This window comes from Malaya genurostris, chromosome 2, assembly GCF_030247185.1.
Source record: "Malaya genurostris strain Urasoe2022 chromosome 2, Malgen_1.1, whole genome shotgun sequence".
Lineage (NCBI taxonomy): Eukaryota > Metazoa > Arthropoda > Insecta > Diptera > Culicidae > Malaya > Malaya genurostris.
The window spans coordinates 263499212-263526302 of NC_080571.1; the positions used below are offsets into that span (position 1 = coordinate 263499212).

The following is a 27091-nucleotide window of genomic DNA, read 5'->3' on the forward strand; positions in this document are numbered from 1 at the left end:
TTAGAAAAAAAATTCTCAGAAATTTACTTTACATGTACTAAAGCAACCAATAGGTAGAGGTAATTTCTCAGAAAATTTGATACCATGTATGTGACATAAAGCGGTTGTCTTTGAATGTTTAATTTTCAATGTAGCTTGCAGCGACGAATTGTTCTGGTATCAAACCAAATGCAAAAAAATCGCTTTTATCAAGAATTCTCTACTATAGCACCACCACCAGCGACTGATGACATTTGTTTCATCAGACCGACTGATTCCGCTGATTTTCATTACAATATAGTAGCATAGCGACATAGGAAACCGCAGAATGGAACTCCACATATGCTTTGATGTAGCATCGAGTGTACTGACTAAGAAAAAATTAGATCCTATCCCATTGGGAGCTGCGGTCACTTGAAGCGAATTCCGATAAACATCAAACATTGTTTGTCGATGCTTTCAACCACTTTGAAGTACATTTTGAAGCTAGTTCCAATTAAATCGGATTGAACATTGGTTAGATGCTAGTAGCTAGGCTGCATTCCACCGCCCCGGACATTGAATCATTGAAAATGTTTTCTCTGGTAACAACCACCCACACCGATTACTTACTTGTCACCGGTTAGTATTATTCGGGTTCGATTGGCTGTGTCCTATCTACCACCAAAACCGTACCACGCATTCATTGGCGGTTTGAACAACGGCCAAGTTTGTGGGTGTCATAGTTTGCTTCATGTTCAGGTCAGCGGTTTCAACTATGATAAATTGATCGAACGAAATTTGATTGATCTAATATTAGAAACAAGTGGTAATGCTAGCAATCGACCGATTCTACAGTGTTTCTAATCATGCATTTTCGCACAGCAATGATAATTTACTCGATACATAAAAACGTTGCTAGCATCAACAACTTCCTCCCAGTACGTTCCGACAAACCGCACACGCATCAGTGGTCAGTAGTCTTGGTCGTAAACATTAGCCCCTGTTGTGGTTGAACAAATTGCCACACTCGTGAACTAACCTGCACTCGACTGACCGCATTTGCTGTTATCATCCTGTACAACACTGCGCATCCATGTACGCATCCACAAAACCGTAATCCCGCTCTCTGTCTCATGTGTCCTTATGGATCCTCGGGACAATCCGGGCTTGAGTCGATGCCAGCAGTAGCATGTGGTCAGCAGTGTCGAACTGTGATACCGTCGCATTTGCAGGACAATCGCCGAAACTGTGGGGAGAAGTCGGGTGGGAAGGGGTGATGTTTTTGCAACACAAGTGGCCGTATAATATAATACCAATAATAGACTGTACAATAAATGCTTTGCCTTGATTGTAGAGTACATCCAAATCACCACAAGAATTGTGCATTGTTTTCAAAACCGGCTCCAACAAGAACTGGAAGATTGGGGCAAAATTGCGGTTTGCATCAGTACCGTATGTTCAATGAAAAATGAGATGAAATTTACTACAAAATTGTTGATGTTGAACAAATGAAAAAACAAATTAAATTATTGGAATGTTCTTGATTGAGAAGCAGGATCTTTTGTGATCAACCATTGACATGAATATCGATTATGTTAATTCTTTTGATCAGAACTTAACACCATGAGTTGTTAAATGCCATTTTTCCCATCCCAGATTTATTTTTCAGGCTCAAAATATGCCCTATCTACATTCAAGCAGCACCAGCATGGCGAATAGAATATTGAGAAGTTCAACTTTACTGAGTCATAACTATGTTGTTAGTCAACCGATTATTGAAATTGTTCACCATTGGAAAGGTACTACTTCCACAAATAAAATGCTGCACTGAATTAAATAAAAAATCAAATAAAAAACCCAAAGTTATAATGAAAATTGTTGATAGATGACCTTTAGAAAAAATGAAACTTTCACAATGATCGTGAATATCTCGAAATGCAAAACGATGTCCTATATAATTTCACACATCATTCGATCGCTAATGATACACTATCATAAGAAAACCTTAAAAAATCGGTGAATTTATAAAATTTATTACCAGAAATAATGTATTGATTACCAAAATTAAATATACGTTCCAAGAATCTCAAGAAATTTGGTGCAAATATAAAGAATTTATTTTTTTGGAAAAACTTTGCTCAACAAAATGAAGTCAAAACTTTTAAATTTTATGGCATATACAGGGTTGCAAACGGTACTGGAGAATGACACGAAACAGCAGACATTCAAACTGCGCAAATGACAGCAGTCGCCGATTGTACTTCGCCACGACTGCAGGAGATGAAAAATGTCATAGGTCGCATAACATTTTTTCTCGTGAATGTCGCCGTTTGCTCTCATCGATAGCTGTTCTAATCTTTTCAATCTGAGAATGGCTAGCCACAATAAACAGTAGCTCCTTCCAAATTCAACAACTTTCGAGAGGCAGTCGCCAACAAGGCTTAACTTTGAAATTCGTTTTATGTCGATTATCATGAGGTGTAGGGGGACATGCACAAGAAAGTCTTGCTTTCCAATGCAGACGGTTTTTTTTGTGTATCCTTACGTGTTTTGTTTCTCTGCACTCCCGTTGGAAGGAAGCAGTTCAGTGAGAAAAGCAAAGTAAATGCTTTGACTTCCAGAATTTGGATGCACTTTTTCGATCAAACAATTGAAGCCCGTTTAGCATGAACAAGAATTCTAGAAGTAATAGGAGCGCAAAACTTATTCTCTCTGCTGTAAGATTTCTTGCCTTTGCGTCATATTAGAAAGGCAAAAGCTGCGCTCCTGATATTTCGTGTATGAAATTTGTGTAAATAATTGTAATATTTTTGAAACATCTGCATGAACAAGCTTTGTGATTGAATTTTTTCAAAACTGAAATTGAACCGATAATAAAAACACCGCCGTTCGCATTAAATTTATCGCCACAGATCAATCACAGCGGATATAACAGTCCCGTTATGAAAATGTCATGACATTTTGAGCTCGTGACATTCTCGAAACCCGTGACCAAAAATGAACAAAGCATCTACTTATCCAGTATGTACCTACACTACCACAAAGCGAACACTGTGGCTTTGACTGCTGTGAGAGAGTGCGACAAAATTAACTGCTCTCAATATTGCTGTCGTGTGTCGTGGCTCTCATGATTGCGCCAAGCTCTCGTGTCATTGCGAGTTGGCTACTGTTGAACGTAGCAGCTGCGCATATCGTTGGCAGTGACTGTCTTATGCTTGGCAACAGTATAAAAAAATGTCAAATTTTCGCACCCCTGGGCATATATACTCTACATTAGTTTAGTTAAAATCGATTTTGACTACATTTTACAAAAAAAAACGTGTTTAATCCACCTAGCAGTGAGATGATACCTATTTTTATCAATCCGCATGTGTTTTTTGCATGAATATTCTTCGGTGTTTAAGTTTTCATGACATTATTTTAATGACCCTCGTATTAAGCGACAATTTGAGATTTTAATCACTCATTACTCTGTAATGTCGAAACTGCAAATCGGATCGAATTTGAATCTAGAAGTGTGATAATCGATTAAACATGCCATGATATGTAAGTTCCACTCTAGAGTTTACGGTAATTTAAGGTACTTCCAGAGCCGGTATTCAGGAACCAGCATAACCCAAACCGATTCGTATGGCCATATGACGAATAAATTACAACAGTTTTGAGTTCAACTTTGAAGCTTTTCAAGAATGTCATCTTCTATATCGGTTTGAATTTTAAAAATTCATCATCATGTAATTCGAGAACCGGAAGTCATAATTGGATAAAATAATTAATTTTTGTATATAAGTTTGTTTTAATTAAAATTTTTGTTTCTGAAATTTGATTAGGCTTTTTTTGAGAAAACGATTGAGCTTTGAGAAACGATTTTATACTGGAACCGGAATTCTAAAAGCGGTATGGCCGAAGTCAGATAAATTCACCTGAGTAGCTGTACACTTTACATTTGTTTCAAAACATTTGAAAATCAGTTAAGACATCTTTGAGAGATCATAGCACGAATTAAATTTTTAGGTGCCTTCTGATCGACAACTGAATACCACTAAAACTGAAAAAAGTTAATTTTTTTATCGACTATCCAAATCTGCTAACCCGATAAACCTGATTAAATTATGTGGAATAGACATTTTTATACAATCCCCGAAACCGGAAGTTGGATCTGACTGAAAAGCAAGATGTTTTATAGAACTTTGAAACTTTTCATTTGAATCTTAGATGATTCTTAGATTTCATTTGCATCTTAGATCGGTTCAGCCATCTTCAAGAAAAATGAGTTACACAATTTTGATTTCGTTTCACATATCATCCTGTAGTTCCGAAACCAGAGGTCGGAACCAAACATAATGCAGGAACTTTGTTTGGGAGCATACGACTTTTCGTATGAATCTGAATTTGTAGAAAAGAAATTTTCCGAGAAAATTAATTGAAGTTATTTGTCACACACGCATTTGCTGATCTCGACGAACTGATTCGAATGGTATATGGATTTTATGTTGTTCCAGCATTTATTGCTGTAAGTAGTTTAAAACAAAATAATTAAAAAAAATTCTGCCATCATCTGGTTTATATATGTCATATTCGAACGATTATGTTGCCAAAAACGAGCCGTGCCAAAATCGGTCCGAGGCTAAATGTCATGAAAAAGAATGCTGTACACAATCCTTTTGGTTCTTAGAAACAATTGTATGTAACAGTATAAAAAATCGTGTTTTCCGTTGCTCCCAAGCATTTCTTTGTCATACAGCGCTCAAAACTCCTACTGCTGGAATAGGGGGAAAAGTCGCTTACAGAAAAATTTCGATATCTCCGTTAAAAATGGACGGATTTTAACAATCTATGGCTTGTTGGATAGGTATTACCGTGCGGAATCTAAGTCTGAAAACATATGCTGTTTTCAAGGTCAATTGTGACAGATACTGTCAAAAAACTGAAAATTTTGACATAAAACTTTGTATAACTCAAAAAGTAAACATCCGATCTCAAAACCATTCAATAGCGTTTTGGGTGACGGGGAGACCTTTCATTTGCGACTAGTTTGATGAAAATCGGTCCAGCCAGCTCTGAGATCTCGACCTCTTAGTTGACAACACACATACACACACACAGACATTTGCTCAGTTCGTCGAGCTGAATCGATTGGTATATGTCATTCGGCCCTCCGGGCCTCGGAAAAATTTTCGAAAGTTTGAGCGAATTCTATACCTATTTTTTATATATATAAAAATAGGTAAAACTGAAACAGACAATCTCTAAAGTTTTGGTAAACATACCTTAATTCTAAAAAGAGTTATATTTTTGTACTAACTGTCTCGTCAAACTTCGTCTAGCCTAGTTTTTTTTTATTTATATTTTCGGACGGCATAGTGGTCAAACATTTAATGTCGTTAACGTTTCTCTCCATTATGTGGCTAACTACTTGGCCTTCAACGAATGGTTGTAACGAATTCAGAGACAACATAATAGATTCCAAACAAATTGTCATCTTCGAAAGTATTGAACATAGGTAGCATATCACTTTCCAACTAATCGTTTTGACATATGAGACTAAGGGTTGTCCTGAGATGATTAAGAGTACGATTATCGGAAGGAATTTTTTTTTGAGATTCTTCTCCGCTAATCATAGCCTAGGATCAATTTTCGAAAAAAAAATAACGATAAAATTCGTTTACATTCAATAGTTAAAGTGATAATTTTATCCAAGTAGTTTCCATTAACTTGTACATGAACACTGAATTCGTCAAATAAACATGCCAATATGCATATCATCAGTTGAGTCACCACATCATTTTGCTGAGTACTCCGTCTACAATTAGGGAATAAGTTAGCTTCTGAGAATCAATATCAGACAAAATTATAGGAAAAATGTGCAATACTTCTGTTATAGCGAAGCGAATATGTGGAGTGAATATACCAGCTATCGTCTTTTCTTTTGAGCCAATGCATTAAACTTTTTAAGTTACCATGTTTTCTCTCTTTTCCTTATTTCTGGAGCAGGGAAAAGCTCATTGTAGGTAAGTTGTTATCAATCTAACACTATGTCTCCAGTAGGCATAAAACCTCCTCATCTTTTGTACCAACAGTTTACAGAATATCCAAATGATGCATTGCATGTTATTAACTATTATAACTATATATTCATCTCTTTTGTCCTCAGTATTTTAGAGCTACGATAGTTTGCCTTTCAAATACATATATCCTAGGAAAAAAATAGTCATCTCTCCCAGATATGATATTAACGATTTGCATTTAGTATTTGGTCAAGTAACCTAAAGTTCGGAAAGAGGCAATGATTTGTCTTAAGCTACTTTCAATGTAAATGAATAGTTTCCTAAGCCGCCTGTTTTAAGTAATAATCCACATTTGAAAACTCACCCAACTGACCTGAACGAACTTTAGCTCAGCTCAGCAAGTATATTAGCTAATAACTTGTTCTGTACCTTCAAGTTGCCAAAAATTTCTCATCTACTTTGAAACAGCAAGAAAGTGGTTATTTTCATATACCGTGAAACTTTTGATTGCTCGGGGAGACTATAATTTTAATTTGATCTTTATCTTACCAATTCGAAAATACTTCACAAAAATAAGCAACATAAAATACCAATATCATTTATTACGCTAATCACCCATTGGCATTTAATTATGTCATTTATTATGTGCGTCTATCTAAATAATTTGTAAGCTAAATGCTAGGAATATCTCGATGTTTGTCCTCATTCGGCAGCAGATTCGTATCAATAATTCGTTCAATAATTTCATTTGTTCAACTCACGCCCATTATCAATATTATTCATCTAACTGATTACATGACACGCATTGTACTCATTCATTGCACGCATTCTATCGGCTTTAGATAGTATATCGGCATATGTAGATAGTATATCGGCATAGCTAGAACAGTCATATGCATTCCACCATTTTGTAAGCAATAATTTTGATACCTAATTAAGCACGTGGCTCGAAATGACGAATCACGTGGATCAAGTATGCATGTGAAATTTACACACAAAACAACTCGTTGCACACCAAACGATTTTTTCAACAATCTAGTATTCTCTCCATCGACGGCCAAACACTTATGCAACTCTTTATGCGCCAAACATCTATCGATGATATTGTAAGCATGGGCGACTTTTTCAACGGAAAATTCCATTTTACATACAAAACAACTGTATGGATTTTTCCCACTTTTCCGGTGGATTTCTCTAATTTTTTTTTATGTACGAACCCGGCGGGGGTAGAATCTGATCAAACAGAAAAAGAATCCGTCCATCCGTTCTTAAGTGATGCGATTACAAAGAACGACCTCTGTTTTTATATATATATATATATATATATATATATATATATATATATATATATATATATATATATATATATATATATATATATATATATATATATATATATATATATATATACATATATATATATATATATATATATATATATATATATATATATATATATATATATATATATATATATATATATATATATATATATATATATATATATATATATATATATATATATATATATATATATATATATATATATATAGATAGATAGATTGGACAAAAGATCCGAGCAATTTTTATGTACAACACAAATGCAATTGTTATCTACCAAAAACTTTTGAATTTGATGTAGGATTACCGCATAACTTCAAAAAATCGGTGACAGATCGCAAATTTGAAAATTTCCGAATTATTTTGCTTTGACGTTCCACTGTTTCGGCAAATGAAAGTAATCATATCGCTTGTAGTGCACTGAAAGAAAAGATGCAACTTACACGACATGTAAACCGATAGTACTATAAAATAGACATCAGTTGAAATGAAAATCTGATTTAAAACCATGATTAATGTAAAATTACATTCAAATTCATTTAGTTTTTCATTGAACTGTATATTTACAAACCGCTTAGTTTTGTAATGTAACTTTCCATTCAATTGCCTGCTCCAAATATGTGCATGAAAATGAATGTAAATTCAAAAAATATTTTTAACTGTGTAAATACCGAGAGTCGTAAAACTTGAATTACACTGATAACATTAAAATTTACTAACTAAATATACAGTTTGAACTTTTGTTCACGTTTCGTCTTAGACTCGTCAGTTCAGAGCAGTTCATATTGAACTAGCGTTCTCGTTCGGGACATCAGTAAAGACATGAAGCTTTGGTGTCAATTGAAAAGTATTTTGCAAACAGAATTAACTTTATGTCTGCTTAGCGGTTCAAGTGGAACTGTTTAAGTTTGCACTAAGCAGTTCAAATTGAACATTTTCAGTGGGCAGTAAGCTTATCACGCGTTTTTGTTGGCTTGTAAAAGAAAGACTCTTACTGATTCGTAATGGATTTTTTTTTCATCCCTTTATGAATTACTCTGGCCGAGGGTGGGGATTACTAGGCTCCACGCTTTCCATACCGAACGAACTAGGCTATGGTGCCCAAATGAACACCAGCAACGAAGGAGGAAACCGGCCTATCATTGATAGGTTCCCTCCAGCATGTAACCCAAGCGACAGATTCCTTTACGGTTACCAATTTGCAACGAAAGACACAAGTATCTTCAATTGCAAGTTCACCAAACAATGTGTTACTTGGACAGGAAATTTACTTCACCCGGTAACCAGTCAATCATTGGGTCGTGCGTCTGTATCGTATCGGTATTTTGTCATCCTATCAACTGCTTCTGTGTTTTCAATGTCTTCGTTGATGAAATTTTGGATAATTTCGTATTGTATCCGCTTCGGTCTTGTCCTTGCTTTCCTATAAAGTCTTTAATGTCTCAAGCGGTACATACGATTATTACTTTAATTATCTAGAAATGTTATCCAAATGACAAACTAACTTTTCTAATCTGCTCTGATTGTTTCTATCTTTGTCGATTTTTTTTTGTATTTTATTGCATCCCCGTAGTGAGTTATGGATGATGATTGATGAGTGAGTGTAGCATTAGTAAGGAACTGAGTGAAAGTAACGAATGTCATAGAGAGCAATCTAATGTGAAAAACACTGGTGGCGTGGATTGCTCTGGTGTTGCACTTTCGAGCAGAAATGGCAATGAAACACCGTCAGAATGTTGCATTTCTGCTCGAAAGTACAAAACCAGAGCAATCCACGCCACCAGTGTTTTTCAATGAAAAACGACATAAGAGAGCTACATTTAACATGCAATCAAACTACTAGGTGTGCAGACTTTGGACGATGTTGTTCACGTTGTTTTGCGGCTCCCAGTGGTGATAAAGAGGGCATGATTTCATTCCCCTTTCTGAGCCAAAGGATAGGGGAAACAGAAATATTGAGTTAATACATATTGCAATCTATGCACACATACATACCACCAATCATATGAGATTTGATTAGCATATTTCATTTCTTCCACTTGGGTATTGTGGAAAGGAAAACTACAAAGTATCCACATTCGACAACATTGCAGTCTGTAACAAGAATTGCGTGTATTTCGTATAGAAATGCTAGGTGTTATTGTATGAAACGGTCCACGTGAACCGTACTTTTCCCGAAACATACAACTCACACTTTCAGTTAAAAGGTGAGATCTGTGTCAAAGTTGGATAAATTTAGGTACATTCAAACCTGCCCCGATTTGAGAGTGTATCCACACCTGACCGAAGTCATTGCAATTTGCATAACATCAGTACCGATACCAAACCGGATCGGAAAGGTTTGCAAGTTCATTAACGGTTCATAAGATGTCAATTTACTCTTATTTCTGATATTAATAGTCCTCTTTTTTTAATTAAATTCACCAGTTCAGGACAAATGTAATAAATTATTTAAAAGATATTTTTTTATTCAGGCCTATTTGCGTACAAGCTTTACGTGGCCGATTGAGCCGATTTTTTAAATATATTTTTTTTTGAGTTGGATCTCGTTGTCACCCTTTTTCTAGGGGGAGAGGAGCTTCCATTTCCCTCCTGCGAGGATTGAGGGGCACTTCGTTCGTGGTTCGTCTCGTCATCCATTGCCACATCGATGGTATTGTTGTCGATTTCCGTCTTCTTTTCGTTGCTAGTTGCTGTAGATGCACTTTGTTGTATATTGGTTGCAATTGCTGGTTGGTTGGAGGGTAAGTTATTAACTGCAGCCGGTGTACTTTGTTCTATAGAGGATACTGATAATTTCGTTGAAGGGGATGCTTCATTGTTGTTGGCGGCTGTCACAGGTGTACTGGGGTTGCTTGGGGTTTGGGGTTTGTCCTTTGGTGTAGTTGTCTTCTTGTCCAGTTTATCACATGGCTTACCGTAGTGAACAGCTTATTGGCAATATTGGCGTGTGGCCATCTGATTGTCATAGGTAACAAGTGATTTGCACGGAATTCTTGTATCTTGACCGAAAATCACATAAGAAGGTATAGGCTTCTTCAAGTGTATGCGTAATAAACGTACGCCATTTAGAATACCGGGGAAAAAATTCGATAGAGAGAATCTCTCCGTATTGGGGCATAGTTTCGCGAATATAAGAATCGGTGACGCTTGAGTGAAGATCATGCACACGCACTTCTATAGCACTATCATCCATATATACTGGAATGTTGTACTTAATGTTATCGTGCTCCACATAGTGCACATTGTTATTGTCTTTAGCGAATTGAATTGCATCCAACTCTTTATAAAACTGGGTGTAAACAACATTATTCGTCTTATTGCATTGAATTAAATGCACATGTTTAACGTCAAGATGCATTTGCTCCTTAAGCAAACCTTCAAGTTCTCGTATCGAAGGTCGAATTTTGCACTGCCTGAAGTAAACAACAATTGTATTTTTTCGTGTCGGCGGTAGCTTTTGTTCGTTTGGTTTTGTTTTATCGACTGACTTGGATGACATGTAAAACCGAACTGAAATGTAATATATTAATATTCATCCCAAGTGTTTCAAGTTAATTCAAATTGGTAACCAATTCCAGAAAAAAGAATGCTTGAAACTATCTAATGACCTATTGTCAAGCAATATTATGTCGTTTTACATTAATTCATTGACTTGCTCGGTGCCAGTGTTTTGCCCTGACAGCCGATCAATGAAACGGTTTTGTAAAGTTTGGTTTGCACGCTTGCTGCCCGGAAAAGAAAACGGGTTTACTAGTTCGTAATGGATTTCATAAATTCATAATTTGAATATAACCTCATTCAATCTCTATTGTTAGTGATTACTATTACACTAGCACTATGAACTATGAGTATTTATAATTGAGAGAGTTTATTAGCAAGCATAGATTCTTCTTCTAAAGAATGATCGAAAACAAAACACAAGTGCTTAATCCACTTAGCAGTACGATGATTCATTTTATATCAATCTGCATGTGTTTTTTGCATGAATATTCTTCGGTGTTTTAATTCTTATGACACTATTTTAATGACCGTCGTTTTAAGCGGCAATTTGAGATTTTAATCACTTATTACCCTGTAATGCCGAAACTGTAAATCAGATCGAATTTGAGTCTAAACCTGTGACAATCGATTGAACATTCCATGAGATGTCGAAGTAAGTTTCACTTGAGAGTATAGTTTTGGGTCCAACTTGGCTTTTTGGAATTGTCACCTTCTATATCGGTTTGAATTTTAAAAAAATATTACCCTGTAAGTTCAGAATCAGATAAAAATCATTAATTATGTATTGGATCATAAATCCTTTAATTTGAATTTTTGTTTTTGAAATTCGATTTGGCCTTTTTTGAGACAACGATTGAGGCATAAATCTTCAAATAACTAGGAAAACGTACCGCTTGAGCCAGTCAGTACAGATTCCTGATTGAAACTAAGTGTAGAAATCTTTGAGAAATCGTAGTGCGTATTGAATATTTGGGTACCTTTCGAATCGAAAACTGAACACCACTGGAACTAAAATAATTTTATTTCGTTATCGACTATCAAAATCTGCAAACCCGATAAACCTGATTAATTTATGTGAAATGGACATTTTTATACTAATCACTCTGTATCCCCTTAACCAGAAGTTGGATCTGACTAAAAAGCAGAATGTTTTATAGAATCTTAAGAAAAATATTTGCAGTCATTAGGCCTTCGAAACGTTGTCCATTAACGCAAAAAAAAGTTTTGATGAGAAACCAATCGATCAAAAAGCGAATATGGTTTAAATAACTTTTTGAAATAGTTTTTGTTTTCAAACCAAGTTCCATTAACTTTGTCAAAAAGTAATTATCAAAATACCGTAAACAATTTGAGGTTGAGAAATTGGTAAACTGACAAATCCTAGTACTCTGATACTGATCAATTTTTATACATAGAAAAAATGCGATTTAGAAGAAGAGACATTTTTTAACGCGCATAGTGTAGAAACAAACAAACAAGCCTTGACAGAAATGAATGCTAACATACAGTGAACTGTGAACTAGACAAATATCTGGAAACCACTAGCCTGGGGAGTTTCGGTTGAAGTACAGGAAAACAAGAAACATGAAATTATTTATCGAATGGTTCATTCTATGCTAATTGATACAACAAGCGTTATGAAGATACAGGAAGTTGTTTTAAAACTCTCCTGCAAAGTTTGTGCAATCTAGTCGGTTCTACTCACACGTATTTCTGCTCGAAGCGGACATAGCATCGGACAATCGACGAGACTTACCTGAAAGAGAAAGAATATTGATTTTAATTAGTGATTTGAGATTTAGAAGCAATAGACACACAGAAGAAATTTTCCACCATGCATGTTCAAATTTCTTGATTTTTTCTATTTCTATAGATATCGATTGTTCAGTTTTGTTTCAACGTTCCGTCGTCGTGGCGTTAGCAGACGTAAAGTTAATAAAATTTGCAAAACATTTGCCTTAACTGAAGTGAAGTGGTCCATATAACCATATGATTGAGTAAAGCAAAGTTCTGGCATTACATTCCTTTTGTGGAATTTGGTCTTCCTGTTTTAACAGACTTCGCAGCCGATTCCTAGTGCACAGAATCATTGCATGGCTAGCACTATGGTTCCTACTGACACTAAGAATCCTTCCAGGTCGGGGCTCGAACATACGACAACTAGCTTGTAAGCCCACGTCCTATGCATTGAACCGCTAACCCGGGACAATGTATGATTGAGTAACTATTTATTTAAAAAATCCTGTTTTAATCCACCTAGTGATGTAGTGATGCCTTTCTCATATTACTCATACTATCATAAATATTGCTGTAGAAGATGGCTGGATCGATTCTCACAAACTTAGATTCAAATGAAAGGCCTCTTGGTCCCATATGTCGTTATTGAATATAACCCGGATCGATCTTCCCGTTCAGGAGTGAGGGGGTGAAATGGACAAAAAAAAGTTTTAAAAAGTGTACTCCATTTTCTTAGACACCGCCCAATCTATTCTCTTCAATTCAGACTCAAATTTAAGACTTTATAGTCACATAGTCTACTATTGAATTTCATATGGAACCGACATCCGGTTCCGGAGTTATGAGGTAAACTGTGCAAAATGAACTAAAAAAATGCACTCGATTTTTTCAGAGAACGCTCATTCGATTTTCACAAGCTTAAGTTCGAATGAAAGGTATTACAATTCCACATAATCCTACGAATTTCACCCAGATACGGAATTACAGGCTGATAAGTTAAAAAATTTAATGTTCGGGAGCATGCTTTTATGTATGATACGGAAAAAACGCGCCAAATACATTGAAATAGTCGTATAATTCTACAATTAGGCAGCTATGGCTAAATTCGTTGACTTTGGATATACCGGATCATCGTTCCTGGTTCCAGAAATTCTGCTTGGAAATCACTCCAATTTTTTTAGAAACGGCCAAACTGATCTTCGATCAGATTCAAATAACAAGTATTATGTTTGCATAATGTAGAGCGATAACGATCTCATATTACTTATATTTTCAAAAACATCACTAGAGGAATTTTTTTTTTCAAACTTGAATAAAATCAAAAACTTTTTTTGGGTATAAACTACCATAACTTTGTAAACAGTTATGTCAAGTTAATAAAGATCTAAATGTGGCAACCCTGCACGCATTACAAAATCCAGCAACGCACGCTGTGTGCTAGGCGGTGGTGTTTTCTTCTTCCGTACCAGCACGTACCGATGCGTACCGGTTTTGCATCGTTTTGTACGAAAGTTTGAAAATTTTGATATTCTTCGCCTTATACTGAAGGATCTGGATGAAATTACCAGTATATTTTAAGACACCGAGAGCTTTTACTTGAATCATGAATTAAACTGTTGCTGAGAAATAGTACGTTCCGTTTTTGGAGCTTTTCTTCACTATTATCGGTGCGTTCGGAAGCTGAAACCGAGGACTAGTAGACCCAAAATAGATTTATATATCCACTAAAAATCTAAGTCAGAGAACTAGATGAATTTACCAGTAAGTTTTATAAAAATTCACACCTTGTTTCGCCATCACTTTTGAAAAAATACTCATGAAATTGAAATATTTTTATTTATCGTGCTGTAATTCCGGAGCCGAAAATCGGACTTTTCTGGGACTTTTCAAAAAATTTCAAGAATTTTTCAGAATTCTTATTTTCGCCTTTCTCATATAGAAAGGTTATGCAATCACTGTGAAAACCGGCTTTCGAAGGAGGCCGAGTGTCATATACCATTCGACTCAGTTCGTCGAGTACACAAAATGTCTGTGTGTATGTATGTGTCTGTATGTAACGTTTTTTTGCACTAACTTTTCTCGGAGTTGGCTGAACCGATTTTCACAAACTTGGATTCTAATGAAAAGTCTTGTGGTCCCATATAAAATTCCTGAATATTATTTGGATTCGACTTCCAGTTCCGAAGTTATGGGGTAAAATATGCAAAAATGTGAAACTTAGATTAAATGAAAGGTCCTGTTGTCCCATACGAAATTCATGAATTTCATCCGACTTCCGGATCCGGAAATATAGGGTAAAGTGTGTTAAAAATTGTATACCATCTCTGAAAAGGGCGGAAAACCGTGAAAAGTTTTCTAAATCGACCTCAAATCTTTTCCAACTTATAGTTTTTATCAGTAGACGGTCAAACAAACCGATTTCGGTTATTCTTTTAAGTATCGCAGATAATTATTTTGAAGAATATCACAGTATTATATATGATAGTATGATTGATATGAGAAAGGGATCATTACAACTCAAAAATTAAGTTTTCTCAAAATTTGAAAACAACGCGGAAAACTCTTCACTTTCGCTTTCGGGTTTTTCGCGCAAGGTCGACATTTTTGAGGTAGTCAGGCACATATATTAAACTGAACGTTATAAAAGGGGAACCGTGGTCGAAAATCGATCATTTCTTCTTGTGCGTTGGATGGAAGCAGACGTCGGGGCGAGAAGACGCATTCAAACAGTGGCATCGGAGAGCGCACTTTCTGCGTGGTCAAACGGTCAAGTCGTAGTTCTCATTTGCCTTCCGATCGTCAAGGCGAGAAGAAACATTAAACCAGTTCCGCATCATTTGGCACTGCAAGCGGATGTGTTGCGGTTTGTACGCAAAGCTAGTTTCAACTCAACCAAGAGCGATTGCATCATGCAACAGAGCTTCTGGTCGTTTGCATTAGAGAGAAAAAAACGAAAAGTGGACAACATTAAATAAAATCAGCCGTTCAAATGGCTCTAAATGTTACCTAGAGAACTAAAGATTGCTTCTTTGTAAATCGAGAAATAAAATTAGCAGTGTAGTGCAAAACTAAGATAATTTGATTAGTTATTTTGCAATTTTCACAGTGCTTAATTCGCAAAAGTGTTTAAAATCATTTATATCCAATCAGTGTTTAATATCTTAAAGATTATACAATTTGGCCCTTCTGGGATGTCAGAAATTAATACCGTACAACATTTTGATAGCTTCTTTTACTGAAATATTGAATGCGGAAATGAAAAAATCGACTTAAAAATTCTCTAAGGTGCCATTTAGAACCATAGTTTTATACCAAAAGAATTATGCGAAATTTTACTTCACTATACTGTATATATATTGTTTAGGTGTATCGTTTCAAATTCTAGTGGTGTAAAAGGGCAAAACTTGCAAAATTCACACAACCGATCAACTAATTGATATTCGGTTGTATAAAGAAAAGTCAGTTTTATTCGTATTCACGACATCCAGTTATGTCTCTGACATTACAAACCTGTACTTTTTTTTAGCTCCCTCAATGTTGCAGTAGTTAAATTTGCAAAACAATTTTCCCGGTTAGGAGCTAGCTACGCGTTCGAGTCTCGTCTCTGCGGTAACATTTTCGCAGTTCTCATTGCATACTTGCATCCGCATGTCATTTTTTCAATCTGTTTTCCTCATTAGAAACTGATCTAATTTAAAACATACGCCCTTTTTAAAAGTCGGTGTTGAGTTGAATCGGTCTCTCCATCCGTGGTTTGCCATTCTAAGAACGTGTGCCAAATTTCGATCAAATTTAAAAAAAGTCTGTTCTGATTTTGCCACTTCTTCTGCTGTTAATCTCTGAAATTTGCTCAGACCGAATAGGATTGACATATGGGAGCTTCCCATATGAAACAAACGAGACTCTAGTTGGCGGTCCAATGCAGATGGCGCTCACGAGCTCACGAGCCAGTTGTCATATGTATGCTTAACGACCTGGAAGGATTTATCGTCATTTAGGGGTTAACCTTATTTTGTGCTAGGGCACATAACCAATTTCACTATCTTTACGTTTCGTCATAGACTCAGTGCAGAGCTGGTCAAATTGAACTGCTTACTGCAGACAATTTAATTTGAACCGCTAACCGCTTTGACCTGCTATGCACTGGCGAGTCTAAGACGAAACGTAAAGATAGTGAGGATGTATCGTGCACGGAAAGACCGAAATCAGCATTTTGGCGAAAAAATTAGTTGATTTTCTGATTTTAGTTAGTTATTTCTTGAGACAATTAAAAAAATCTTACTTTTGCTAATTTAGATTTTTTAATTCTAATTCCCTTAATAATAATAAAATATTTGTTGAAATGGCTATTTTTTTTAGTTGAATTCACCAATTACACGTGCTGTCATTTCTTAGCTAAGGCACGCTTCATATCCATTCAACTAATTTTTTAGTTGAATTAGTGAAATAAAACGTTGTTTTCAACCAACATAAATGGTTGAATTGGTTTCTGCCATTTGCAGCTATATGGCGCTCTGTCATCGAAAAAACGTTAACACCGTATTGACTACTAGCCACTAGATGGCACACGACTACCGAAAAAAATTTCAGTCACGATTCTCTTTTCTATATCGGCACGTATAAATACGATGTTGTATTGAAGAAAAAGACATAAGCGAAACATAAACATCTTTTGGAAAATGTTTCTTCTCAATTGGTGTTTTCTTCATTCGACTTCGCGAAATTGACTCTCTTACTGAAAACTTTGAGCACTCGGAAAACAAAAACCGAATACAAGTAGTACACCGGACAGCGTAGCCCAAAAGGTTGGAAGATACAAAAAACATCATTTGACATATACAATTAGAGTGCAATATTCGAAACTCACTTCACTGTTCCCCGTAAATATATTATTACGCACAATCGCTTTAAATGCGCACAAATTCTGAATAAATACACTTTCCACTAACAGTTTACGGCATTTTTACATATCGGTTTAGAAATTTATATATGGATATATCGTAACACGTGCGAAAAACATCTAAACAATTTGCAAGCAGTTTCAACAAGACTGTCTCTTTTAGCTTTTTAATGGAATGTTTTGCTTTGACACTTCTCATGAGTTTTTAGCTAATAAACTTGTTAATAAAACCAATTTCATTTTTGTTTTCTTTGTCCTGTCCTTCAGTAATGATGGTGATGGATAAATAGAAACAAATTTTCTGATTTTAATAACAAAATTTGTTGTCAATGAGAATTTCGTACTGGATTGAAATATTGCTGGTTTGTGTCCAGAATATTCGCCAACTAAACACATTCTCTAAAAATAAGAGTTTTTTTCAGCAAAGTAAATTCTCAATTATAACTAATTTTATAGTTATTTTGGAAATTTTGTTGTTAAAATCAACTAATTCAAAAACAGTAATACGAATTAGGCGCAGAGCTAATTTCGGTCGTTCCGTGTGTTAATAGGATCGTACTACTAGCTATGAAATTATTGTGTACGCTAAGAATCGACTAATGTCAAGACTTTACTTTGCCTACTTTTCTGAATAAACATTGAATTTTTTAAACAATTTCTCTTAACAGAATAACTCAAAAATGGCAACCATTCAAAGAAGCCAGAAGTCGTTTGACTAGATTGTAATGTACAGTACACACTACTACGATACTACTTCCTGAAAATATGCAATTTCTAGTATAAAGCAATCTTTCACCTTCGCCTTGGGTATATCACCGTTCCCTACCCCCTTCCCTCGAGGCTCAAAAGCCTCGAGTTTCAATTCTATGTATAACGCCACATCACCCTCCATAATTCATTTTGCCCACGCACACTAAACCCGACCACGAAAGTTCAAATTGTCTCATTGAACGCTTGGCTTAACAAAAGAGGCTTTTGCTTTGCCTTCACATGACGCACGTGATAAACGACGATTACGATTCGATGATAACGTACGCATCATGTTCCCGGAAGAGCACTGCAGAAAGCGACCTTGGCCTATGCGGAAGAAAGTAACAAGGCTTACGAGGCTTTCTACGATCCATCAGTTTCGCATTCGCCCACGCAATTCGGCCGTAGTTCGGTTGTTGGGCAGGAGCAGGAGAAGGAACTGTGTGTTTCATACGAGCCTCCCGAATGAATAGACATAAACTCCTTCCGATGCATAAGTGTTTCCGGTGGTAACGACAGTTTGAGATCGTTTATTTTACGACAATTGGTTGTGTTTCATGTTTTATGACAATAGCAATAACCGGTGTCCTCCGGTGGTGTGGTGATAGATGATTCGGAAAATTTCATCTGGTTGGATTTTGAAGCAAAACGGAATAGAATCTGGTTAATGTTCGACTGGAATATAATTTATTTATTTATTACCAGATCAATAGAAATCTAATCACCAGCTAAAAAAAAATACTCCATTCCTACAACGATTCCAGGAAGTCTATCGCAACAACTCAATTTTCCGGATTGACGCATATATTTTATTGACCACGCGGCCGCTGCTTTCCCGAAGCTGTCAGCAGTCAGTGGCATCGGTTCCCATGAATAAACCAGGTCCACTGATGTCAGCATTCTAGTGAAGGAAACAAAAACAATGTCGTCGGTCGGACCGGTCCAATCAGCACAAAATAAAGGTCAGTTACTGCGTTTTACTGCGCGGCAGACTCGAGCTTAAGTCCAACTCAATGCATAACTTCGAACCAGACGAATCAGAGCATGGTTTTTCTCTGTGCTGACGATGCGTCACTGGTGAATGTTTTGCCCGACTGCGACTTTGCTTAGTTGAGTATTTTTTTGAAATCGTTTGAGTAGTGTTTTTTGTTTGTCGTTTCCATATCCTAACGGAGACTACGTGTTTTGCAATCAACGGAAATTGAATTCGGAGTCATTCACTATTAGCAGCTCAGATCAGAGAATTGAGATTTCCAGGAATTTTTTTTCGAACCCTAAATATTCTAATGCTTAATCTATTCATTTAAGCTTCATTTTAAATTAAGTACCTCGATCAGTAAGGTAGAAAAATTGTATCTGAAATTGTTACGTTCGATAATTTTTTTTTTCAAAGAGATTTTGATAAAAACTTGCTCTCGTTAATAGTTTTAATAATTAGTAAATAGTAATTTGAAGAAATAATAATTTGTTTTCTAAAAATCGAATCATCTCCTTCAAAAGCTGTACACTGAGGTCTTTTTTTACGCAGGGGATACGTGCCGCGTAGAAAAAAAACCGTGCAACTTCGGAAATCCGCGTAGAAAAAAAACGCTGAATTGAGGAATTTTTTTTTATGCCAAATGTCTTCGAAATGCGTCACATGTCCAAATCTGGTATAAACTGAAAAAAAAATTGTTTTGAAAATAATAGAAAAATTTCTAAGAGTCAGGAGAGTTGAATTAAAAAAAAATGTCGGGATAACACTAGATCTCGACGTTTCATGCATTTCTAAGACAAAATAAGAAAACCGGGTAACTTTGAAAATTTGCGCAAAAATAAACGTAAAACTTCTGCAATATGCGTAAAAAACGCGTAGCTTCTGAAATCCACATAAAAATTCGCGTAGCTTCGAAAATCCGCCTAAAAAAGCCGGGTAGAAAAACCGCATAAAAAACTGCGCAAAAAATAACTCCCATTGTACAATCATTCTAATGCTTCTCGAACTTCTCGATGCCATGGTCGTGGAAATCTTTCTACAAGCACGGCATCGAGAAGTTAAAGAAGAGTCTTTTGTCTCAAAATTAGGCATCACATTCAGTAATATAGCTCCTTTATTCGAGATGATTTTCTAAACGGCGAGCATTTTTTTCTTGAGATCAGTGAATACCCAGTAGTCACAGGGGGCCAGATCTAGACTATACGGTGAATACGGAAGCATCGTTGCCATCGATTTGTGAACCGGTACATTGTCTTGGTGAAACAGTAATTTTTTCTTCGACATATGAAATCGGTTATCGAGATTTTTGCATTCAAACGATCTAACAACGCTATGTAGTATTCGCTATTGATTGTTTTAGCTCTTTCAAGATAATCGAAGAGGTTAATCTTTGTATCCATAAACTTCCCATCTGACTGTTATGCTTTTGAACGCTTCGGACGCCCGATTGCAGTCCAGTCGGATGATGATCGTTTTGCTTCCGGAGTGAACTAATGGATCCATGTTTCATCCATGTGGGACTAGTGAAATTAGTGGAATCAGTGGAACTAGTGGGACTAGTGGGACTAGTCTAGTGGGACTAGTGAGACTAGTGGGACTAATAAAACTGATGAGACTAGTGGGACTAGTGGGACTAGTGGCACTAGTGGGACTAGTGAGACTAGTGGTACATGAGATTTCCGAAATCGATTTTTTTTATGTCAAAAGTTTGAGAATTTCATGAAACGTTGAGATTTAGTATCATCTCAAAAATATTGAAAAAAACGATTTTTTGGTATTTTTGAGATTTTTTTAAGTCGATTTTACCAAAAAATATCTCTCGATTTCGGAAATGGTGATCTTTCAAGATCTATGAAAATTCCACTAAGTATATTAAAAATAGTTTATCATCACTCTTCTCATACAAAAAGGTAACGCAAACGTCATGAGCTTGGTTTTAAAAATCGATGCCGAATATGTGACATAAACGCTTAAGCATGCTTTTGTAAACTACTCGAATCAATCATACTATAATTTTTGTTTGTTTCCATTATAGAGGTTTTAACATTGTGGTCATTCACCTCTTCGGACCAGAAAAGTTTTCTGACCCTACGTGCGGGGTTGGGAATCGAACCCAGGTGGGCTGCGTGAAAGGCATCGACTTATCCATCACGCTATACCCGTTCCCCAATCATACTATGATTAATTGGTGTCAAAAATGAGCCCAAATTAGTGTCAGAAAGTATTTAATAAAAAGATGAAAATTATTCTCATGAGACTATTTCAAATAAAGAGAAAAGCATTATCACACCATTAGGTGGATTAAGAAGGGTTTTGGGTTTTCTTTTGGCTATTTTCCTATTGTTTTTATCCTGATCCATCTTCCGGTTCCTAAATTACAGGTTAATAAATGAGAAATATACGGAACCATCTTCCAGTTCCAGAATTATAGGGTCGTGAGAGTTACGAATATCAAACCACAGAGAACAGACATTCAAGTAAAGATTTTAATTTGTGTAACCAATTTATAAAAAAATAGCAATCGCCAAGTAGCAATTCTCCTGTAGCGGCGCATCAAGCAGCACAGTAATTCCTGATGAGCTCTTGCGTTCGAGCTTTCATACAATAGTAATTCATACGTGCAAAGTCGTGCGCAACGATGGGTTTTAACGGTTTCTGTCTTTCTCATATAGAAAGGTTATGCAATCACTGTGAAAACCGACTGTTGAACCGAGACCCGGATGGCCGAGTGCCATATACCATTCAATTCAGTTCGTCGAGATCACAAAAGGTCTGTGTGTGTGTATGTGTGTATGTATGTGTGTATGTATGTATGTATGTGTGTGTGTGACAAATAATGTCACTAAATTTTCTCAGAGATGGCTAAGCCGATTTTCACAAACTTGGATTCAAATGAAAGGTCTTGCGGTCCCATACAAAGTTCCTGAGTTTCATATGGATCCGACCTCCGGTTCCGGAATTACAGGGTGATATGCACCAAGAAAAGGAAAAAAAATAGTCACACACGTTTCTCAAAGATGTCTGAACCGATTTTCACAAACTTAGATTTAAATGAAAGGTCTTATAGCCTTATACAATTTTTCTGATTTTTATCCCACTTCCGCTTACGGAATTCCAAGGAAATATGTGAAAATTTACGAAAAAATATGCAATCAATTTTCTCGGAAATTTCTTGACCAATTTTCACGAACTAAGATGCAAATAAAAGGTCTTGAAATTCTTTAAAAGTCCCCAAAAAGTTGATCCAGATTCGACTTGCGGTTCTGGTATTACAGTGCGATTGGTGAAAATTTTCAATTTCATGAGTATTTTTCCACAAGCGATGGCGAAACGAAGAGCACATTTTTATAAAACTTACTGCTAAAATGATCTAGTTGACGGATCTTATTAGTAAGTTATTATATAAAACTACTTTGGGACTACTAGTACCCGATTTCCGCTTCCGAAAGCACCGGTAATAGTTAAGAAAATTTCCAAAAACGGAACTCTCGTCGATTTCTCAGCAACGGTTAAGCCGTTTCTCACGATTCATGATTCAAATTAAAGCTCTCATTGTCTTGTCTCATCGAAAAAAATGACTATACGAAACTGGTTCGCGACGGTACGTGCGACTTAGCTCCAGGACGTGCTTTGTTCAATTTCGTATAGCGTGCAGGGTTGCCACATTAAAATTTATATTTTTCAGCTGAAAAATATGTAAATTTCTAATACTTTTATTCAATTTGTAGCTACTTGTTAGTGTTATTACAAGATCATGATAACGATGCTTTTCAATGAAAGTGCACCTATTGCCTTTCTCATATAGAAAGTTCATACAATCACTTGAAAAATTGACCCGAAAGGCTAGGTATATAAGTAAAGGGTGATTTTTTAAGAGCTTGAGAACTTTTTTAAACAATAAAACGCATAAAATTTGCAAAATCTCATCGGTTCTTTATTTTAAACGTTAGATTGGTACATGACATTTACTTTTTGAAGATAATTTCATTTAAATGTTGACCGCGGCTGCGTCTTAGGTGGTCCATTCGGAAAGTCCAATTTTGGGCAACTTTTTCGAGCATTTCGGCCGGAATAGCCCGAATTTCTTCGGAAATGTTGTCTTCCAAAGCTGGAATAGTTACTGGCTTATTTCTGTAGACTTTAGACTTGACGTAGCCCCATAAAAAATAGTCTAAAGGCGTCAAATCGCATGATCTTGGTGGCCAACTTACCGGTCCATTCCTTGAGATGAATTGTTCTCCGAAGTTTTCCCTAAAAATGGCCATAGAATCGCGAGCTGTGTGGCATGTAGCGCCATCTTGTTGAAACCACATGTCTACCAAGTTCAGTTCTTCCATTTTTGGCAACAAAAAGTTTGTTAGCATCGAACGATAGCGATCGCCATTCACTGTAACGTTGCGTCCAACAGCATCTTTGAAAAAATACGGTCCAATGATTCCACCAGCGTACAAACCACACCAAACAGTGCATTTTTCGGGATGCATGGGCAGTTCTTGAACGGCTTCTGGTTGCTCTTCACTCCAAATGCGGCAATTTTGCTTATTTACGTAGCCATTCAACCAGAAATGAGCCTCATCGCTGAACAAAATTTGTCGATAAAAAAGCGGATTTTCCGAATGGACCACCTAAGACGCAGCCGCGGTCAACATTTAAATGAAATTATCTTCAAAAAGTAAATGTCATGTACCAATCTAACGTTTAAAATAAAGAACCGATGAGATTTTGCAAATTTTATGCGTTTTATTGTTTAAAAAAGTTCTCAAGCTCTTAAAAAATCACCCTTTATATAAGCTGATTCAATTTGTAGACTATATTAGTTACGTACTAAACGAACCGACTTTGGTTATACTGGTTCCAAGTTCCTAGTTCCAGAAGTACCAGAAGTAGTAGTCAAAAAGTTTAAAACGAGACTCACTCAATTTTCGCATGATTTGAACGATTTCCACAAACAGGCTCAAATGAAAGTTCCTACAGTCTCATTGGTTGCTGTTTGATTTCATCCGGGTTCGACTTCCGGTTTCATAACTATAGGGTAATCATTTGTTTAATCATTTAGTGCGACGATGCAAAATAGAGAAAAATTCTTATCAACTTGACATAACTGTTTACAATTTGAAAAGGTTATGTTAGTTTATACCCAAAGAAAGTTTCTTATTTTATTCAAGATTGAAAAAAAATTTCTTCACAAAATCTTCTGGTGATATTTCTGAAAATATTGGTAATATGAGAAAGGCATCATTACACAACTAAGTGGATTAGAACAGATTTTACTTGTATGTTTTACACAGATTTTTTGAAAAAGTTTGTATTAGCTTGAATGTCTGTTCTCTGTGATCAAAATTTCATATAAGTGACGACGTAAAAAAAGAATTATATTTTCAAAATCTACAAACTAATTAAATTTGTAAATCTTGTACGATGAAGGCCAAACAAGCTAACCTGTTAAGCTGTTGTGTTAGTACTCGGTTCCGGTCCTGAATCTTTTATGAAAGTAGTGATTAAAAAATTGATTGCGATACCTCATATAAACGTGGTTGATAAATGTATCGCTTTCGAGTCATAATTGTCGCTCAAAAAAAAATATGAAAATAAAATTACACCAAATCCTGTGCCACTCTAACGTCGATGTAATTCTAATTTGATATAATCATTTTCATATATCAGCTGTCTTTAGCTGTGTGGAGTGGAAAATTTTCCACAGCACAACTGTCGAAAGAAAACCGACGACGAATCATTAAACATCATCAATGCTGATTCATTTTGGTACTCCACACAAAAAGCAAAAAAAAAAGCTTCAGTCGAACAGTGGGAGTTTTGTTCGACTCACAAAGATAATAACATCCTCCATGTTACAACTTCACTGGACCGTTGTTGCTTTGAATAGAAAATCTGAGAATTCGTTCATTGCCTTGCCATATCCTTGGTCGCTGACAATCATCGTCAGCTCCTCGTGAAACGGTCCCTAAAAACAACGCCCGCGCGGATCATTTGAGTGGTGTACGTCTTTTCGCAATTATCTTAAAACACATGATAGTTAGTTACTGTCTCAACCCGGTCGCAACAACCGAGAACAGAAGGACATTTGTGTTTATTTTTAGAAGCTTATCGATTGGGAATATGAAGCACCAGACAAGTTGACTCGTGGCGAAAGATAAACACAAGAAATGAGGCTCATATGAAGACAGCAGGGATTCCGGCTCTGATTGATTCGTTCTGTTCGTGGTGACGGATCGTTGGTTGATAACGCCGGAGGATATACACTTCAGTGCAACACAAATGTACTCCAATTGTTAACGAGTCACAACATGGTGAACCAAAATAAGCCCTTCGATGTTACCCAACGATGAGATGATCCATTAACTATATTATTGTTGGCACATTAAAAAGGCATTTACCCTGTCCCGGTTGTCACGAGGGACAACGACCTTGGCCACTGCTCTGTTGCTGCTACTGTTATTGATTACATTTCTTGCATCACCCACCAACTGTTGCACAACATTATTGCATCGGTGTCGGCAGTGGGGGTGTTGCTGGATGCCCTTTCGGCAAACGAATCCAAAGCGTGTTCCCGGAAACAAATATCACCAGCTGGCTTCAATGTTTGTCACCATCTCTCTCATTCTCACTCTCTCTCTCTCTATACGTGGTTGATAAGGCTACATATGATTACGTTATGGTGATAATCTGTTACAGGATAAACTTACCGGCTTTTCGACGAGCGCGCCACAGAACGGGCGGTACGGTGTTACCCGGGGATGCCAGTGTGACAACTTTGGGCGTTCCTGGAAAGAGAATTAAAATGTAATATCAAGCTTTGGTTGCTACGGTGCGAATGGCATAATGGACAGAGTAAGCATTAAATGGAAAAATATAATTGGAGGACTAATTGGTGGTGCGCCCTTTCCGGATGCGATGTGCTTCCGAATTGGATATTTTAAATTAAGGAAAGACAGGTTGATACTATTAGACTATCCAATGTCCCATTTCACGACATTTTAGCTTATCGGGACCTTCCATACATTAAGCTTCTTTACCTTTTCATTGAGACCATTGGACCATTTCAATGTATTTTTTTTTATTTTTTGCCTTTTTGCTTTTCGCATACAGAAAGGCTATACAATCACTGCAACACCCGACATTTAAACCGAGGCCCGGAGGACCGAATGTCATATACCATTGTATATGTGTGTGTGACAAATATTGTCTCTCTTTTTTCTCGGAGATGGCTCAACCGATTTTCGCAACCTTAGAATCAAATGAAAGGTCTCACGGTCCCATATAAAGTTTCTGAATTTCATTTGCATCCAACTTCCTCTTCCGGAATTACAGGGTGATATGCACAAAAAATGTGGAAGTAATGTTTTTAAAAATGTGACAATAATGTCACTCACTTATATCTCATAGTCCCAAACAAAGTTCCTGAATATCATTTGGATCTAACTTCCGGTTTCGGAATCACAGGGTGATATGCATAAAAAATGTGGCCCGAACGTAGATCGACTAAGGAATGGGAAGGGATGTTAGTCCAACACTTGTTGTTACTAGAGGCCGTATATACTACTGCGCACTCCACAAGTGTCACGGGAGAAGGATATTGGTTAGTAGATATTTCAGTAATGGTAGTATTCGCGTGCGACCTAGTATGTTCCGGTTTCAAGATGCTCGGATGCACCACTAAACTCACTGACTTCCCGAGTAAACGTTTCAACAATATCCGATACTGAAGTCCCGGGAAGTATTGATTCAAATTTCTTATTCGCGGAAACTGAGGGAAAATTCGAAATACTATCAAGTATCAAAGATATTTATTAACAATACTTGTAGCTCGGTGTGAAACAACTTTAAACGTGAGCATGAGTGTTTCAGAAAGCATGGACGCCCTTAGTAGTACAAAAGTATTAGATATTCTATTGG

The 27091-nt window shown here is 36.4% G+C and overlaps 1 protein-coding gene across 6 annotated transcripts in view; it reads right to left on the bottom strand.

Annotated features, from left to right (window-relative positions):
* LOC131429786 (dual 3',5'-cyclic-AMP and -GMP phosphodiesterase 11-like) overlaps positions 1 to 27091 on the bottom strand; it is a 346593-nt gene that overhangs the window by 209682 nt on the left and 109820 nt on the right. For 4 of the 6 annotated variants that reach the window (XM_058594142.1, XM_058594134.1, XM_058594136.1 and 1 more), the window contains exon 3: positions 25882 to 25959. Coding sequence is in view for 1 of the 6 variants with exons in the window: in XM_058594132.1 (XP_058450115.1) it covers positions 12520 to 12544 (25 nt within the window). In the remaining 5 variants the exon portion in view is untranslated. Of the gene's footprint in view, positions 1 to 12519; positions 12571 to 25881; positions 25960 to 27091 lie in introns of those variants that run through there. The other 2 variants (XM_058594147.1, XM_058594132.1) reach the window with 2 other exon arrangements.